Consider the following 19,468-nt stretch of genomic DNA (forward strand, 5'->3'; position numbering starts at 1 on the left):
CCGCAGAATCTTGGACTATCACGGCAGGCTTATTACCGTCTGGTGGAAGAATTACGTGTTAGCCTTCACGGTATTTAATAGATGATGAATGAAAACACTGCAATTTCTACTGTCATAATTTTTATTAGACAAGCAATCCACTGTACACCTTGACTTAACTATGGTTAATAAAACATAGTTTTAAAAAGTAACATTTCATATTTATCACAAAATACAAATAAAATATATACATATGAAAAATAAGACATAAATTGTTAGCTATGTAAAATGTTTTTGCGGTATTATGTATATATTTTGAAACAGTACAGAGTCGTTTCTGAGTTAATGAATGTTAATTGTGTGTTTTTTCAAACATGCTTTCCATAGACCAACGATGATAAAATCTCAATTTTATTATTATTAGTTTGAACAACATTCACAAAACTAGATCTTCAACTACTAATGTAAATAATAGTCAAGGCCGAATTTATTCATGCATTTGTAATGACAGTGTGACAATTTTGTTACTATCGTGACATAAAAATAAATTGTAGAGATAAAATTCATCATACATGATTATTAAATTCGGCTTATGTTATATCTTAAGTATAATACAGTAAAATTTCGAGTTATGTGGCAATAAATATCGGTATAAAATATTATCTCAATGCAATATATTGTGATATTCATTGTGTATTTTCACGGTCGGCTTTGCAATCAACAATTGTAGGATCCTTACTCATCAAACTGCAAGTTATTCCATCCGATTTTTTAATTTAACATATTTAATTCGTTTCGAGTCTAAACAGTTATACAAAGTTAAAAATTAAAACAACGATTGCAGTTGTTTCAACGATAACAACAAAGTTTATGACAATAACGCTTTTTATTTTTCTAGAAAAAAATAGAAAACAAAAATTATATCTCTGTCACGTCTTAGGCCGGTGAATTTTAATTTTTAATACAGTTCATAAATATATATAAAAAAACATTGTCAATATTAATATACATATATATGATAAGTAGGAATACGGGCAGTGTCAGTTGTAATGTCGTAGACATAGTACCTTTATTTTATAAATATTACTGTTATTGTTTGATCAGAGTTAAAGTGGTATTGGTATTACAATTTTTTTCCTGTATTATGTTAAGTGTATTGCACGATTTTATAATTAAATAATTAAGGAAGATTCCTTTAAAAAGGGGTCTCTCTGAGCCAAACTTAATTCATTTTTATTTAAAGGTTACATACATATTTAACCAAAAGGTACATATTATTTAGAGAGTACTGCGTATTTTATAAAAAGAGAAATGAAAATAAAACTTCATTTGATAAGAAGTAACAAAGAAACTAGAACTTAGTATATTATTTTCACAAAATATTAGTTACTCTAGTTCTACTCAAGCGATTTAATGACTCTTATTAAGTTACTGGGAAATCTTTAAGCACACATACAGATTTAGAAATATTATTTACATGGATTTTAAAAAACTGGTGTAGTATACTCTATTTTATTACAGTTTGTATCTATATGTTTGAAAACAATTACAATTTTGAAAGAATTATACATCCACAAATAACGAGCTGTTACTGGTAATAGTTTATATAATTTGACATGAAGCTCCAATAAAATCTCTAATACTCTTTTAATGTTTTCTTTTCGTACAACTTGTAATAAAATAAAATCAATATTTGGATATATATTAACAACATAATGATACATAATATGTACATGAGAATTGTATTTTGATTATTTTCAGAAATAAAAAAGTTATTTACAAAATATATTAATATAATAATGGATAGTATTTAGGAAACTGATCTGCTTTAGACTTACAATAAAATATGAATACCACTAGCCTATTTTATAGTAAAAGTCGAACCATTCACTTAGAGTTTCGTGACGTTATGAGACGGAATAGAGAAACAGACATCTTACGGTACTACGCTATTCACTTTGAAGTGAAGCGGGCTCTACGACAATCTAATAATAATATATGAAATCTACAATTTTATATGACACTAAGATTTTTTTAAGAAGTGAAAATTATTATACTCATAAAATTGCACAAGAGCCGTGTTTATAGACGAAGTTTAAGACCAAAATTATTCGAAGTCATTATCTATCGGAACTGTGAAATCTTTGTAATAAGTTTAATGAAATCTGTACAAGTGATATCGTGAATGTAACTTGTAGTCTGGGGTACAGCAGTGCGTCTGCTATAAAAATCCTCTTCGTCATCGTTACTTAACCTTTTTTGCGCCGCAAACCCTATATGGCAAATCTTATATCGCATTAAAATAACTTTAGCTCTTGGTTTATTATTTATTATGTGTTACTCGGAGGAATTATTTACATTTAATGTATAACTTAAATATTTCATTCAGTAACAAAAGGTTTGATATACTGCTTTGTCATTTATTAAGCCTCCCCCCTGAGACCCAACTGAAGGTCACAAACCAAAGGTCAAGAAACGACGATCCATGTAAACGATTTTAGTCACAAAAGAACTCTCAATTTTGATATTACATTATAGTTTAAACTAAAACGTAAGAATATTCATATATGAATGAGTTATTTAAGCTTTAAAATTAATTTGTAGTTATAATAAATTACATTCATACAAATATAAATTCTAAGGAATTTCGTTGTAACAGAAATGAGAAGTTATGGGATACATACAACGTAATGGATCATTCGGAAGGCAGATATTATAAATAAAAAAAGCGAATATGGCAGTTGAACTCTTCGTTTCAAATATTTAAAAAAATATTAAGTAACTATGACATTAAAATGTGCTTTGTTATTTTATCGCGCATGTCCATAGCCTTTTTGTGATAGGGTTGTCTAATGTTGATATTTAAAATAATTAGGAACCTTAAACTAATTTTGCCGTGTAGATATAATTACAAACTAGTGTTATATTATGAAATTATTTTAAGACCGCATAATACAAAGAGATCAATCGTATTAAGAACACTAATTTCATGAACTGTACAATGCTTCCGCTATAATTTACAACAGGCGTTTAAATCTATATAATTTTGTTAAATATTATTATACGCAAACATAATTTATATTTTACTAACCGATTTCTTGTAAAAAGTATAGATTCGATTTCATTTTAATAATACAATATAATTACACTCAGAATTTTAAATTTTCACAAATCATAAAATTATGAACCATTAGCTTTCCGTTTCTAATAATATTCCAAATTTAAATCAATCGTTAGTTTGATAAAGAAATTCTGAGGATATGTGTAAGAAGAAAATTATAATGTATTTTCGTACTAACTGTAAACGGTTGAAGAGATTTGGTACGAATGGGAGACCACAAGGTCGAGCTGAGGTTATCGTAACCGCACATTATAGATTTCTTATCGCATAGTTTAGTCGCAGCCAATGGTTAAGAGAATACAATGAAGTGTGCACGTTTATCAATAGAAAATCCAAATAGATTGTCTAAACTATGCCTCAATGAAGAAATCTTTAATATGTAGCCTTTGTTCGAGGGGACGCTCTATAACATTAGGTCAGTTCAACTCATAATAATGAGTTGTCCGGTATTGTTGGCATACACGAGTCCTTGTCCCGGCTGTGGAGCCCATCGTAAGCAGTTGAGACTCGTAAAACCGTGCTCCCAGGTCTGCTCCAACTCCTTGATAGGTGACAGACCGGTTCGACTCGAGCTCTCTGAAATGCAAAAGTTTTTGGTTTTATTTTTTGATTTCAAGTGTTTGACGTTTTTAATGAGATTTAAATTTGTCTGATGTTATGAAAAGGCTTGCGGGTTTTCGCTAGATATATACATAACTTATACGTATATACACAACTTTATCCTATTAATGTATTATACACACTAACCTTAAAGGAATTGTCCTTCTTTTAAAAGCGGGTACACTCAATTTCCCTATAAATAAATATTCGGCCGAGTTTTTATGGCACGGCGGACTAAAGAATAAAATCGAACGAATCGAAAACTAACAAAAAAACCACTAACGAAATTATAGGATCACTGACAGCTTTGTTAAATTTTAATTGAACTTTAATTCTTGTCACATGTCCTTCTAAGGCTGTAAGGCTATGTCGCTCGCAGCCAGTCGTTTTTTTAAGGATGTTAATAGTCTCCGTGGTATTTCAGAGACTCAATGCAGGAGAAAATTTTCCTTACACGATTTTTACTCCTACGATATTTGACAGTTTCTCAGGTGCGACCGAGACAGAGGAACGACAGGAATAGATCAGGCGCGAGATAGTAAGAGAAGCAGGTCACCCAGGGGGTCGAGGCGGTAGAGCAGCGCGAAGACGTTGGTGCGCGCGTGCGGCGCGGACGTGAAGCGGCGCGAGCCCAGCCCCACGGCCAGGTGGCGCGCCGTGGGCGACAGCGCCACCGACACCGCGCTCTGCTCCAGCACCGCCGTGTGCAGGCACTGGCCCAGGCGCGACCACTCCAGCGAGTACACGCCTGCAACGAGCAGCTTCGGTTACTACCGCCCTTGTAACGTTTTGTTTGATTAAACCTAATTGATGTTATATCCTTTAGAGTAGATACCATATTTTGGAAATTTCTGTAGAATTGTAACTAAAAGTAGTAAGAGAAAATAGCATATCGATGGTCCACTATCTATAGACAATCTATTGTCTATTGATAGTATCGTCACGTGTCATCACTATCGATAGTATCGATAGCTCCCTATGGATTGATTCCAAATCAAATTTCAAATATTCCGGTTTTATGACAAATGGCATGGCAAATGACTTAGTAAAGTTCATACCTACATCCCGCGATAATGCATAAGCCTGACTGTCTGCCTTAAATTGTTTCTTTGTTGCAGAATGATTTTGACCATCAGCCCCAAGACAACCACGACTAATATTTTAGTGCCGTTTTTTATATATTGAATAAGTTGTCTCCTTTTGTTGTGTTGTGCCTTAATCAACTGGACAAAATCGATTGCTATTGAACAATCGACAGTGATATAAGTTCAGATGGAAGCTAACGTGAGCAAATCATATATCGAAATGCTCGCCGGCTCCCTAACTATTAAGCGACGCAAAAGCGGTAGTTACTATTTTATTTATAAACACAAGTGAGCATTACTCACGATAGTAATAGTATAAAATTCCTTAAACGAACTCACCTAACCAGTGATTAGTATTTCTGATTCGAGGCACCGGAAGCAAGGCGACCAGGAGCCGTCCGTCTTTGGATATGTCGATGCTAGCGTCATTGTGTATTCTGCACCTCTGAACCACCACATTTTTTGAACCTACACATTTTCATAAGTCCATTGATTTTTTACAGTATTTTTCAGGATAACATTAATTTAGTGTCGACAGTGTATGATCGGACGCTCTTTCTTATATATTTTATATAATGTATATTAAATTTCTTATATATTTTATATTAAGCGAACACTTACTATCTGCGATATCCGGAGTGTTACCCGTAGTGAAATCCCAGGCTTGCACTCGATGCGACGACGCGGGGAGCGCCTCGGAGATGATTCCCGCATCCAGCAGTCCCGCCATACCAGTCATACGCCGAACTCCACCTAGCCCTCCTCCTCCACCTGGTCCCCCACCTCCGGGGGCTCTTCCACCAGCACCACCGCTACCTCCACCGCCTTCAGCATTGCCCTCGTCGTCCACCACCATAGCATTCTGGTGACACAATAAGTTTAACGTTTGTAATGATCTGCACTAAGACCGACGTCCGTGTTGTTTTTATACAATTCGAAAGTACTCACTTGAGCAAGAATTATCGGTTGCAAATACTCATGGATTCTCGGTAGCCTCTGGTTTTGATTCCCTTGAGCGTCGGGGTTATTGATACTGAGATCACCAACTTGCATCAACGGTACCGAGGCATTGGTTATGACCGCATGGAATTCACCAGACTCTTGAGAGGGCCTGTTAGCAGATCCTCTAGAGAAAATGCGTTCTCGAGTTAGAATGTGAGGTCTGTAGTCGTACGAAGTGAAAGAACGACGATTAGTATCCGAATTACTTTGTAAAGGAGATCTGTTCTCGTGCGGGTTTTCATTATCCGGCTGTAAAGTAAACATTTCGCGAACCGAGGATGGAGTATACAAGCGAATCGTTTGAAGACGTCGAAACCGGCTCCGTGCGGCATTTCGTAATCTAACCGCTTGCATGTGTGCCATTCGTATTAAATTTATTCTATGCTCGAATTCATTCATAACGTCAGGGGGCAATCGCGATGGACCACTTGATTCACCGTCATTACCAGAGAGAATACCGGAAGGGCCGGCTACGGGTTCTGTGCTCTGAGAATTCCTTGAGGCAGCTAAAGTCCTAGGAATTCTTCTACTAGGTAATAAACGCAGTGTTGGAATTCTGTAAGTGGACGCCGGAGGAAGAGCCTTCTTTTTAATCATAGGATGAGCGTTTGGATTTGTTTTATGCAAAGCTTTTAGTCGTCTACTTTCAATATATAATTCACGTCTGTTCCTAGCAGTTGCTGAATTATTTCTGTTGGCAGCGGCGATCTGTACAGCGAGACGATTACTCCACGCTTGGATTGCACTACTTTGAGATATAATTGGAGCAGGTTGATTTGTATTTTCCCTCGCACTATTATCAACTGGTGTCGGTTGAGGTGTTGGTGATGTTTCTCTTTTCATACGTTTATTAGCATTGCTTTGCAAACGATCTTCTTCTGTTTCACTAGCAATCGAATGGTGTGGTGATTCATCTGGACCATCTACGTTAACAGGGCCAGTGTGATCAACATTTTCCAAGCGGATTACGTTCAAAGAATCCACGCGTTGGGGTGAAGCATTGTTACTGGCCCGCCCGTTGTTTCTATTTGTCATTAACATTAAGCATGTGAGCGCTAATGCCTTTTTTAAAGTACGTAACATATTTATAATTAATTGACTTAAGCCTCGCTCCTCCAAACACATCATCATCATGTTAAACATAACAGAGAGCACTTGCATCGCTCGCATACGTATTTCATGTCTGGTCGCGCTTATTTCTATAGCTCTTGCAAAATCCCTTCGCGGTCTGTTTGAATATCTATTAGACAATCGGTTCGCAGCGGAATTTCTTGATCGTCGTCTCAGTTCATCTTCTGGCCTCCATCTATAACTAGACTGTAATCTTCTCCTAAGCGACGGAGACGAACGAATATTAGGTCTGGTTTGAGAAGTTCTACTTGTCTGAGGCTGCCGATTGTCATTTGTATTTTCCCTTGATGTACTTTGTTCGGGTTCGGCAGGAACAGTTGTAGTTTCTGAAGTAGATGGTTCATCTCGAACAGGTTCCGAATTTCTAACGCTCTCAGAATTTCCTTGATTACTATTGCTTGCGGGTCTCGCGTTTCTGCTAGAGCCACGGGTAACATTATCCGTCATTTCAGTTAGCATCATACATCTTTCTAAAAGTGACCTGGTATAATAACTCGGCAAGTCTTGTCGACCAGTTTCTCGATGTAACATTAATATCCTTCTGCGTAGGTTCTCCCACATATTACGTAACTCTGGCATCGTGGTTCGATTACCTCGCAGCCACATGTTAGTGAGTTGCATGGTATGTTTCTGCAATGCACTTACACCAGCTCTTACTTTTCTAAACGCCTCATCCGGTGGTACTACGCAACCATTAGCCCAAAAATTGTCTCTGCTAGTAGACGGCCTGTTGGGGTTGAATTCACTGGTATTGTTTTGAGATGGTGTTTCTTGGGCATTCGGGCCTTCAGTATTACTTGTACTCGGGCCCTCACTAGGAGTGTTACTTTGAGTTCGAACACGAAATCGGCTGCTGTTTGCTGAAACATTTATGCCGCCTGTCTCAGAATTAGCATTTTGCGTCCTGGAATCGTCAAGGTCAAAAACAAGCCTATCTGTGGGATTAAGAGGTCTCTCAGGAGCTGTAGAAGTCGAAGGTTCTACAAGAGGTCTCTCTGTTTCTATTGTGTCATCTTCTCTAAATGTAGAATTTCTAGTTCTAAAAATATTTACTTCTGGAGACTGATCACTGTCTGATTCAGAGCTAGTTGATAGGAATCCAGGACGTAAGTGCGAGCTAAAAATTCGAGCACGTGGTGGTGTCTCTCGCGGACTTTCTCCTTCATTGTTGTTGTCTGCTTGTGTCCGAGTCGTCCTAGTACGGCGAGGTAACTCTTCCTCGACGCTGGCCAACGTCGAAAGTGACATATTTGTAATCAAGTTCAATAGTCTTGTCCCAGAATCTCTTAAAATATCTCGTATCAAATCGAGACTTTCGTTTATGGTTTGTGCATCAACGGGTGCAGAAGTAGAAGACTGGGTTTGCGAAGAAGAGTACGAGGTGGATGGCCTTTGTGTAGAATTAGCTGTAGAAGCGACAGGTGTTTCCTGTACGGGCGGATTGTTTGTAGGAGAAACATTGTCTGTGAGAGTTGACGAGTTCTCGTTTGGCACTGAAACAAAAATTCGCCGGCTACCACTCCATCTGCGCGGTGACAAGTCCAGGATCGATGGAGAATCTGGTCTATAAGCTGGAAATATACTTGTACGCGATGTATTGGGAACATTATCAGTTGTTTGTGTCGATGGACTACTTGTGAATGAAATTATGCTTGGCCGGTGTGACCCACTGGTCGATGAAAAAGGATTCGGCAAAAGTCTAGACGCTCTTTCGTTTTGGTCAACTGTTCGGAACGATCTTCCAGGGTTATCATTAAGAGGGTGGAATGCAGAAGGTCGTGATCCAAACAAGGAATGTACGTGACGGTCTAAGTTACGCTCCCTGTAAAAAATATATAAAAAGAAATAGAAAATCTGTGTTTATGAAATTGAGATATTTTTCCATTAAATCTTTAATGCTTTACCTAGAAGGGCCACTTTCAAAAGACAAGGCGTCAAGATTAAGGAGACGGCTACTTCCTTCTCCATCGTCATTTTCAGTATTCTCTTGTGTATTATTAGAAGAACTTGAAGGCGGATTTTCTGTAAACAAAACAAAGGCAAAACATAAGGCCTGACGTCATACAGATACAAACATTCGCCAAACGATTTATTCTCCTGTACCGTGCAATACGACTTTTTATATTAATATTTTTCAGGCATTAATTTAAATATCTTGTTATTAGAATAAAACTACTGGTTTGAATTGTCAAATGTAAAAGGCAATATTATTTATTTAGTTTTATCCTTTTAATTCAACATAAAATGATTAATGAGGTTATTTATAAAAGATAGATACATAATTTCGCTGACTTCTCTGTACACATTTTTTGGATCTGCAAATCTTAGCTTATCTAGCCTAAAATTTTCTATTAAACCTAAAACAAAAGCATATACAGCGCACGGAACAATTGAAGAAACAAAAGCGAATACAATTTCTCGATAGTGCGAAACGACACGTATTTTCATTAGTACGTCGGGTGTGTCACTATATATTTTTTTATTGACGTATTAACAACTTTTGTATTCCTAGGCTGTTTGTTTGTTTCCGAGATGGTCCAGTGGTTAGAACGCGTGCATCTTAAACGATGATTTCGGGTTCAAATCCAGGCAGGCACCACGGAATTTTCATGTTCTTAATTTGTGTTTATAATTCATCTCGTGCTCGGCGGTGAAGAAGAACATCGTGAGGAAACCTCCATGTGTCTAATTTCAACGAAATTCTGCCACATGTGTATTCCGCCAACCTGAATTGGAGCAGCGTGGTGGAATATGCTCCAAACCTTCTCCTCAAAGGGAGAGGAGGCCTTTAGCTCAGCAGTGGGAAAATTTACAGGCTGCTAATGCTTGTTTGTTTCACTTTATATTTCCGTGCGCTGCAATGGCCGTTTGGCATGTTTTCCGATTTCCGTGAATTTATATACTTTATATCGTAACTTATATCAAATTATATGGAACTTATTAGTTCAATATATTTTTATGTAACTTATTATGGTGACATCGCAGATTATAAATCACAAGATTTATAAAATAACATACCTCTTAATATTAATGTCTTATAAACTCTCCTTTGCTTTTTACGTTAATATCAGAAATTATAGAACATTTCGTACACTGCATTAAGATATTATGACTCTTGTGACCGATATAAAATTGGTCTAATCACCCTGCAAACCAGTAGTCAGTAGGTGGCATCCACCCAGATTGATCTACAGCGCCCTACCACCGATATTTTTTGTTACATATTATTTAATTTGTTTGTATGTTACCTTCTTCGTTCGTCGTGTGCGTCGTGGATGATTGTGATGTTTGGGATGTTTGTGCTGTTCGAGTGAAACTGTTCGCTTCCGGCGACGGATCTGTTTCCATGGGGTCCGTGCCGCGGTCCATCTACAAAATTTAAAAATTAACTAGTACATAAAACTTGTAGCATTATAATTGCCGCGAAAACTTCAATTTTAAACATCCGTGTTATATTGAAACTATGTAATAGATTTTTTTCATTTTACATGTAAATATTTAGTAATCTACCGTGCTAGGTGGAGGTGGGGTGACTGTTAGTCTGTGCCGGACCATAAAGAGCCGTTGATAATTCCTCACTAGGCTATCGTATCTTTGCACTAAATTCTGATAAGAATTCACAATAATATCCTGTGTGGAACCAGAATTGTCCTGAGGCCTGTTGTTTCCTGGACTATTGTCAGTGTCGTCTCTTCTTACATTGCTTTGGTTGTTTGCAGGATTTAACGTTGAATTTTGTTGCAGAACAGAGCTGCTCATTCCTGCAACCGTTGCTCTCAACGATATTCCTGTTATTAGTTTATAACCGAGAGAATCAAAAGCCACATATCTGAAATAAAAATAAATAGAATTTTAATTTTTATCTGGACTTATAAATTCTTACAGAAGTATGTCTTGATTAATATTTTAATTTCTTTATTGATTTTTTCCATTACCTGACTTTCTCGTTAATATTATTTGTAGAAACTTTGGTAAAAGGTGCGGGTTGACTCCAATCCCAAAAGTAGAGTTCATTGTATGTACCAATCACTAATAATTGTTCTCTAGGATGGAATGCTATAGAAGCTATGACTGTTTCATTTCTTACGTTCCAAACTTCACTGCCACCCTGTACATAATGTGCCTCTTAAAAATTAATAATGAACAACATGTAGATTACATTTATTTATTGTCTGTATATTTAAAAAAAAACTAATAATTCATTGTTTCATACCAAATTGATTTAATAATTTTAATTGTTTAGATCTATTGGATAAGATAAGTTAGGTGCATGCTTTAAATCTGGTAGAAAATGTGTGAAATAGCTTACACTAGATATATCCCACACTCTCACTTGACCACCCAGGCAACCTGATCCTATTAGTTGAGGATGGGAAGGATGAAATGCAATGCACCACGGTGTTCGTGGATGACCTTTCAATATTCTAACATGTTTGCCACTTGCCAACTCTGATACATATACATTGTGGTTTCCATGTGTAGATGCAACTTTAGTTCTAAAAACATGGAAAATAGATATTATTTTCCTTAAACTTGTATCTTAGTTATAAATAGTAATAATAAATATATATTTTTACTAAAACAATGTTGTTTTTTGCCGGTTCTTGATACTAGACTCCACAAACTGAACCGGTGATAGATTAACTTTTAATCGAGATGATATTATATATTCATTTTATAGCTTGATATCAAAAGGATTTATCATTCATAGTTTAGCAAGTACTAAAATTATATCCTTAGACTTTCACTTATTTTTTTCATTTAATTAGACAGATTTAAGTAAATCCTTTCAATTTCCACAAATCATAGTATTTTATTACTGTCTCCTAATAAGGAGAGAAGACCTTAGTGCAGCAGTGGTCCCTTTCCAGATTGTTAATTTTTTATGTTTTTTAATATTTAGAAAAATGTCTAATTCAATAAAGTACCCACTAGTTTTAATATTTTTATGTATTAATACAAACACTTTAATTACTAACAAAATTTTGCAAGCAGAGAAGTAATTAGTTTATATAATTATATACATATAGTATATTCTTGTTCATAGTACAACATATATAAATACATTAACAAAATGCTATAAAATGTCATATTATTAAGCAAGGACAGCTATTGGTTCAGAACATTACACAATAAATGAATACAATTGAATTTTGATGTAAAGTCTATTGGAATGGCAGTTAGAGTAAACGAAAACAACTTAAGACTTTGAATTGACATCATGACGTTTTAGTTTAAATCTTAAAGAATCTATGGTATTATGCATTCATGAATAAGGCGTTTTGAATGTCGGCGAAGTTGTTATCGGACCTTTTGAAGCAAAATTAGAGTGGATATGAAAAGTAAAGTGTTGCATTTTCAATAAAATCATTAATCAAGATCTGTTAAAAGAAGAATACGTCAGAATTATTAGCTAAAAACTTGGAATATATAAATCGAAGGATTGTGAAAAGAATAGGCATACCTATTCCTTTTTTATTTGAAAATGCTATAGAAAATCTATTATCTTAATATTCAATCACATAAAAATGCTTGCAAGTACAAACCAATTATAATAGTGGTACTATGAGCCTGTATATGAATTAAGACTAAATTATATGTTATATACACCAGTGGGGCATTTAAAGACTGAAACTGATTCTTGTCTTGAAATTTACTTTAAAAAATGCAAGTTTACTCAAAAATTGTCACTTTACAATATGATAAATTGTAAGAAGAATTAAGGTACAAGAATAAAATATTATTAATATACAAGAAGTACTTACCCATCTGGACTAAATACCATTAGATAAGTTGATCTTGGATATCCTGGTAAATCGCAACACTGAAATTAAAATTAATTTACATTTATATATAATATAACAAATTACAATATAAATTTTCATAACTGATTATTTACTGCATGCTCATTAGATTATTATGTAACATTTAAATATAATTTTTTATAGTTCTATGTGGTAAGAACTGGAAGAGCTTGTCCTACCATGCTGTTTACAGATTATTTAAAAATGATTGATGTTGTAAAAAATTAAAAAGTACAATATGAATTTCCATAACAAAGAATCATACTATAGATATGATACTTATATATACATATATATTTATTTATATTATTCTTAAATATACATACTAGTCATAAAATACAAAGGTTATATATGTTTATTTTGGTTTCATAATATATTACAAAATAAAGATTAATCGTAATTTTATTTAATCAATAATATATAATAAAAATCTGTAAGTAACACTTTATGGCTTACGAAGTCGACTGATTAAGAACTTATTTTGACACTCCCCATGTACCCAATGCAATATCACTTTGACATTGTTTAATGAATTGTCGACTTTTTGTATAACTTGATTACTCCATACATGGTTTAATATTTAAATTAGGTCACAGCTAAGGTAAAATAGTTACATGTAAACTAACAAAAAGAGACAACAGCGATTACCCATTTTTAACTACAAAAACGAAGAACTTCCCATAAAAAGCTTTGTCCCTTATTGTATGAGGAATGTCCACAACCACTGACACAACTGACTTTTATTTATAAATAATCCTTTATATAATCTATATTTTCATACTTCTAAACATAATGGGATTAGCTGAGCAATGTCCTAATAGCTATCTGTATAACCATTTGGCAATAGAGATTTACGCAATGCTAACTTGATATGTACCACTCATGCATCAGCTATTCTTCCACCAACCTGCCATATTTTGAATTAATATGTACCAAATTGAAGGTGAGTGGGAGATGCAGTTTAATATCAAATATTCGTTTCCATGATTGGGAAACACATTGACTACGTAAACAATCTCCTTTTTAGGCATTTTACAATGGCTGGAACAGGTTAATCTTAACCTATGGTGAGGTTGAACCAAGGTAAGTTTTCATATGCATAAAATGTATTTATAATTCATCTCATGTTCAGTAGTTAAGGAAAACATTCCAAGGGTATTTGTATATGGCAGATGGTACGCTGCCACATGTGTGTGTATACCAACCAGCATTGAAGCAGCATAATGAATTAACCTTCAAACCATATTAGCCAATGTAGAGCATATGCAGCTATTTTTCATTACTCAAAGAAATGTTTATGAAAAGCAAAATCTTTAATTAAACATCTAATCAACTTTTTGCCATCAGCATGTCATAATCTGTTATTTAAATAGTCAAGTTTATTTGAGCCTATTACCAACCCAATAACCCAGCCAGAAATAGTTACCGGCCAATCATTTCAAATATATTTAAGGCATTAATTTTAGCTACTTAATATTTCATTGCTATTATTTAACATAAACAAGCAAAAATTTTATTTTTAATTTGTTAAAAACATTGTCATATTTCCTATAAGCGAGGAACATACATATTATGCATTAATGTTGTTTTGAAAGTAGTAAAACCTTAGTCTAGATTCTCAGTATTTTGTAGTAATTATATGTATTATAATATATATTAAGACTTACTCTTATTTTAAGTGGTTTTTGAACAAGTATGTCCTCAGCAACATTTTCAAGTACAGTCTTGTTGGGAGGGGAATTTAAGGGGTCAATTCCTCTCTCCCTCCATTGCCAACTTCTGACAACATTGCCCACATTTTGGGCTTCATCAACTGCATCATTCTTGGATCCAAGCCATTCATTATCTAACACTGGATCCATTACCTACGAAAGGTTTGATTTGGATTCATAAATTTACAATATTTTAAAATACAAAATCTCATTGGAAAATTTCGTTGGTAAAAAAAGATGTTAGTAATTCGAGTTTGATTTCTTTATAAAAACCAAGTTATTATGTAAGAAATTTTTATTACCTTCTTAATTTATGAAAAAAGATGAAGGAAAGAACGAAGAAATCTGAAAAATAAACATTATACGAATAGTTGTTTAGTTTCTAATTTGAATAACAACTAATTACAAGACATTACTTTTATTTTAGGTATCTCATGAATTACGTTTCCAAAAGAAATTCATGTACAAATTTTGTTAATAGATTCGCATTGATAATATGAAAAACAAACAGTCCATTTATATATATGCAGAAATCGAAGTATATCTATCTTCCCGTAAATGATAGATTGAAGTGAGCCATATTGGAAAATGTCAACCTATTACCTAGCGTCAATCATTCCATTTATTTATGCTAATATTTCTCAAATTGATCATAGTATATTAGAAAGGAGCACAGGTCGAAAGTGTATCGCTTAAAATTATGTACACAATCTGTCGATGAATCGCACTTATTAATGTCGATAAACAATGGCAGTTACCTGGATCATATTGTAATTATGTTTGAAAATGTTTGTATAAACGTATTATGGTTTGTTTGATTGCATTAATTAAACTTGTAAATTATATTTGTTTATTGAAATTACTGTAATTTTGATTGTATGATACAAAATTCTTAATGAAACTCGTTCGGCAAACATTCAGCTGCGAACTGTCAAAATCAACTAATGCGTTCGAAAACTAACGTCAGAATAATACAGATGATAAAAGAAGCCACTTAAATTTATAAATTATTAAGTGTTAAATGAAAATAAGTTTTGGATATTAATGGAATCATTACATCTTATAGAATCTACTTTTATTCTTACATAACATCTTATAGAATGTATATAATTAAAGCTAAAATTATAGCACTGTGGTCAAAAACAAATTGAAACGTAACTAGGAAATTATATATATATTTTCAAATAGAATACTTAATAAAAGTGTTCTTAAGAAATACGACGTACGACTATTTACGACGTATTTTATAATTTAAAAACGAAAAATGCTTTGCTAGTTTCTTGTGGCGTAATTATTTTGCCTAGAATATTATAGGTTTTATAAAGTGGACATTTTGTAAGTAAAATTTATAATAACTTGTAGTCAAGTCAACGAATGCTTAAAGAGTTTCCTATAAAACCTAAAAACCTCAGAACCTCACTAGACTAAATAGAGTTAAGAGTTGATCTTGGGGAAAAATAACTTCCTTTAATCCTTTTGACTTTAAGTTCTTAGTCTTGTTTTAGAATTTAGACACTTCTACAAAAATTAAAACTTGTAGCCATAATGTTGCGATTGTTTTGTTAACGACTCTTTATCAATTTCTGACTTAAAAAAATGTGATTCACGAATATTGCAAGGAGTACATATTATGGTTTTGTTGGTAATGAAGCGGCTTTAATGCTCTAAGTATTAGTATTATTATCAGTTATTTAAGAGCTTACAATAGCATACATAATTAAATTTACCTTAATACTTTAATCTAATTTACCAATTTCATACAATTTTTCAAATATAGGTTACTATTAGCGCCCGTAGTTTACACATCTAAAGCAAATGTTATTTACTCTTTTTTTAGGAGTAAGATGATTTAAAAAAACTTATAATTAGTATTACTTTACTAGAAACAATCAGGCACTAAATAAGAGCCCAATAAAAAGTGTTGTAACCAATGATTTTCATAAAAATAGCAGTTCCAGTGTAGGTACTGTTAGTTGTTATACTTTAATTTTATTTTATAAAGAACAATTATGTTGAATTTAAAACTTTTCTTAACTTGGTAATTTTGTGTTAGGTGTCTGGTCTCATTTACCTTTGACTATCGCAATAAAAATAAAGAAATCTTTTTCATTTCACATCTACACAAATAAATTCACAGAGTCGATGTACTCATAAATAAACTATTAACAGGACTCTACAGAAAGAGAAAACTTCAAGGTTAAGGAGCAATTCTTGAGGTATTTTTTATGAAGATCTCAAGCATTATTATGTTTAAAGAAAAAATAACAACAAACGACAAAAATAACGAATTATTTAATAAAATAAAATATATGCTTAGAATTATTGCTTAAAATTATTGCTACCTAACATAACAAATTTAATGTTAAAAATTATGTGAGATATGCCCGATCTATTTCGATTAATATTCTTGGCATTCCTATAAATATATCAAATTGCTTCAGAAGCTTCCTGGAATATTGGAAATACTGTTGACTGTTTTGGATACGACTTCCCTTAGAAAATTGTTTTAATTCTTATGAATTAAAACAATTATATTTATATATAATTATGTATCAATTCATACAATCGATATTCGATAAATTTAGTCGAAGTCATATTTTGTGATTATTAGATTAAAAATTATTGTTAACTACCGGTTTAATTAAGATGTAGGTATGTCATAAAAGTTAAACAATAGGTATATCATTTTGATTTAATATATTTCATTATATACGTTTTAAATTAACAATAAAGACATAATGCAACAATAAAACGATATTTAAATGGAGCCTTAATGAAGAAACTTATTTTTTCATATATATTTTAGCTCAAAGTAGCAGTGGTTTATTCTTACATGGGTGGATAAGTGGCATCTGAGAGAAAAAAATAGGCAAATAAGTAAGCGTATCAAAGAAATGGTGTAATGAAATCTATTGGAAAATATGTAAAGATTAAATTGTGTTACCAGTTTACTGAAATACATTTCATGTGTTCGGTTTGTAAGAGCAGATAAATCGAGTTGTCACATCAAGAAAACCGCAAAGCCACTGAGCAGATATTGTTGAAACATCATAAACAATCTCGTTTACTCACATATTTTGATCTCAAACGGTTCGCGGTAGCGCACGAGATTGTTTCCTTTGAGTATGCACAGCACGTTTATCTGTTAGAGCATATAACAAGGAAATTAAGTACGACTCGTCACAAAGTAGCTTTTGCAAAAGACATTTTAGTTTTTGATTTCTTTTATAGTAAAAAAAATAATAGATGAGATGTAGATATATTACAAAAAACCTCAGTTCATAATTTTTATTACTAAGCAATCGAATACGGTTTTATTTAATTTGTTTTGAAGTAATTAATTAAGTATAAAAAAGTATAAGCTTTGTTATGTGTAAGTTATTAAAATATATTGCATCACGAAGAGAGGTTTAAGTTATAATAGTCTGTTTTGATATCATACAGGTACGGGGTACACATCAACATATATTATAGACGAGGACGAGATAACGAGATATTTTCCAAAATTTGATTCCCGGCAATTTTGCGCGCGGGATAGATTATTTTTTCGCGAGAAGATGCGTCGTTTCGTCTTGATTCAATTTTAACCCTACAATCTAAATATTAAAACGTATGATTTATGAATTTACATAACGTTACATCAAAGGCACACATTTTCTATGTAAAAGACTGATGAATATCTTGAACCAGAGACTATTAAACGTACCGGAAAATGGAACGTCGACGATTTGTTTATACGAGGAGGATCTGTTACATAATATAAAAATGGAATTAAAATATAAAGGAAATCATTTTTTACTTGTCATGCGATTTTGCGACGAACATTTTCTATGATGATTCGAGTATGATTGAGTGCGATCGCTCGTGAAATGGATTCTCTGATCCTTTCTCAAGCTGTTTTTAAAATATACATGTAGATTTGATAGTAATTTGTTAATAGTTTTTTTTAATACGTTAACTATTCAATTATACAAAAACGAAATATAATAAAAAAAATGTTTAACTGGACAATTAATGTTGACTTGCATCTATAATATGTTTTCTATGTTTTCACATTGTTTAAATGAAAAATAAGGTTTCTTGCTAAAAGCTTTCATTTTTTCTTATGAACTAATATTTCTTAACTTAACTAACATCGCTACTACGGCAAAGAAGGTACTTTACTTTTTAAAATACTTTATACTTATAGTTTTCTGTGCATTTTTGAAAAAGCTTTCCCTGCTCAGACTCCTAAATATAGCTTATAAGCCTGCGGTCCCCGGGGTCGCAGGTTCTAATACCGGTTTAGACAAATAAAAGATTAAGTCTTTCTATTAAAATTTATTCCGGCCAACCTGGAGTGTGGAAGCCGGTAGTCTAACTAAGATGTTCTGCCTCTTGTGCCTGTGGTTATTACGGCTTACTCTCTTTTTAACCCAGAACACTACTATACTAAATATTGCTGTTGGACAGCAGGATATGTGATGAGTACCACCCAGACAGGTTTGCACAAAGCCTTTCCACAAACATATAAACAACCATAAAAACTTTTTACATGACAACTTGAGATATACTTAAGTTACAAGTGAAATGTGTACAAAATGTAGGAAGCAATATTATTCACTATCGAGAGTCTTATTAAAAACGAAAAGAAGAAAAAATATCTTATTATTTTGTTCATAAAAAATATAAAGTTTAAAAATATAAACGACAACTGTGGAATAAAATAATAAATACAATAATAGCGTTTTATTTCAGAACAGTATAAGAAGTGCTCTTTCGATTAAATGGCACACTGCACAGACTTCAGGCAATTTTCCCGATTTAGACGCTGCTGTGTTGCTTCCTTGCTGAGACTCGCTTGGCATCTGCTAAAATATTTACTTCAAACCAAGAATAGCCTTTTACTGTTACATAATGTTTGTCTGTAACTCTTGCATCTAAGTATTTAAGTAAGCACATAAAATATTTTATACATGCGTATAAAAATATATTGTTTTATTTAACAGAAAAACAAAATTTTATTTACATAAGAATTATTAACATTAAGTCCTT

At 33.1% G+C, this 19,468-nt stretch overlaps 1 protein-coding gene across 1 annotated transcript; it reads right to left on the reverse strand.

Moving 5' to 3' along the window:
• Nucleotides 1-142: 142 nt before the first annotated feature.
• Nucleotides 143-15,354, reverse strand: LOC125076854 (activating molecule in BECN1-regulated autophagy protein 1B-like). The gene is made up of 15 exons (XM_047688571.1): nucleotides 15,193-15,354; nucleotides 14,737-14,779; nucleotides 14,390-14,587; nucleotides 12,684-12,742; nucleotides 11,228-11,414; nucleotides 10,854-11,026; nucleotides 10,429-10,747; nucleotides 10,167-10,287; nucleotides 8,823-8,940; nucleotides 5,734-8,740; nucleotides 5,407-5,647; nucleotides 5,125-5,253; nucleotides 4,257-4,448; nucleotides 3,498-3,676; nucleotides 143-3,466 (listed from the first exon to the last, which is right to left on the reverse strand). Exons 3-14 carry the CDS (start codon nucleotides 14,582-14,584, stop codon nucleotides 3,522-3,524), a joined length of 4,896 nt encoding a protein of 1,631 aa, XP_047544527.1. The 5' UTR covers nucleotides 14,585-14,587; nucleotides 14,737-14,779; nucleotides 15,193-15,354; the 3' UTR covers nucleotides 143-3,466; nucleotides 3,498-3,521.
• Nucleotides 15,355-19,468: the final 4,114 nt, after the last annotated feature.

The sequence above is a fragment of the Vanessa atalanta genome, chromosome 3 (assembly GCF_905147765.1).
Source record: "Vanessa atalanta chromosome 3, ilVanAtal1.2, whole genome shotgun sequence".
In the NCBI taxonomy this organism is placed as follows: domain Eukaryota; kingdom Metazoa; phylum Arthropoda; class Insecta; order Lepidoptera; family Nymphalidae; genus Vanessa; species Vanessa atalanta.

Coding starts and splice junctions, on each gene's coding strand:
- LOC125076854 (XM_047688571.1), bottom strand. CDS start 14,584: ATGGATCCAGTGTTAGATAATGAATGGCTTGGATCCAAGAATGATGCA. Junction 4,449..5,124: donor AAATACTAATCACTGGTTAG/GTGAGTTCGTTT, acceptor TGCTCGTTGCAG/GCGTGTACTCGCTGGAGTGG. Junction 3,677..4,256: donor CTACCGCCTCGACCCCCTGG/GTGACCTGCTTC, acceptor TTTGCATTTCAG/AGAGCTCGAGTCGAACCGGT.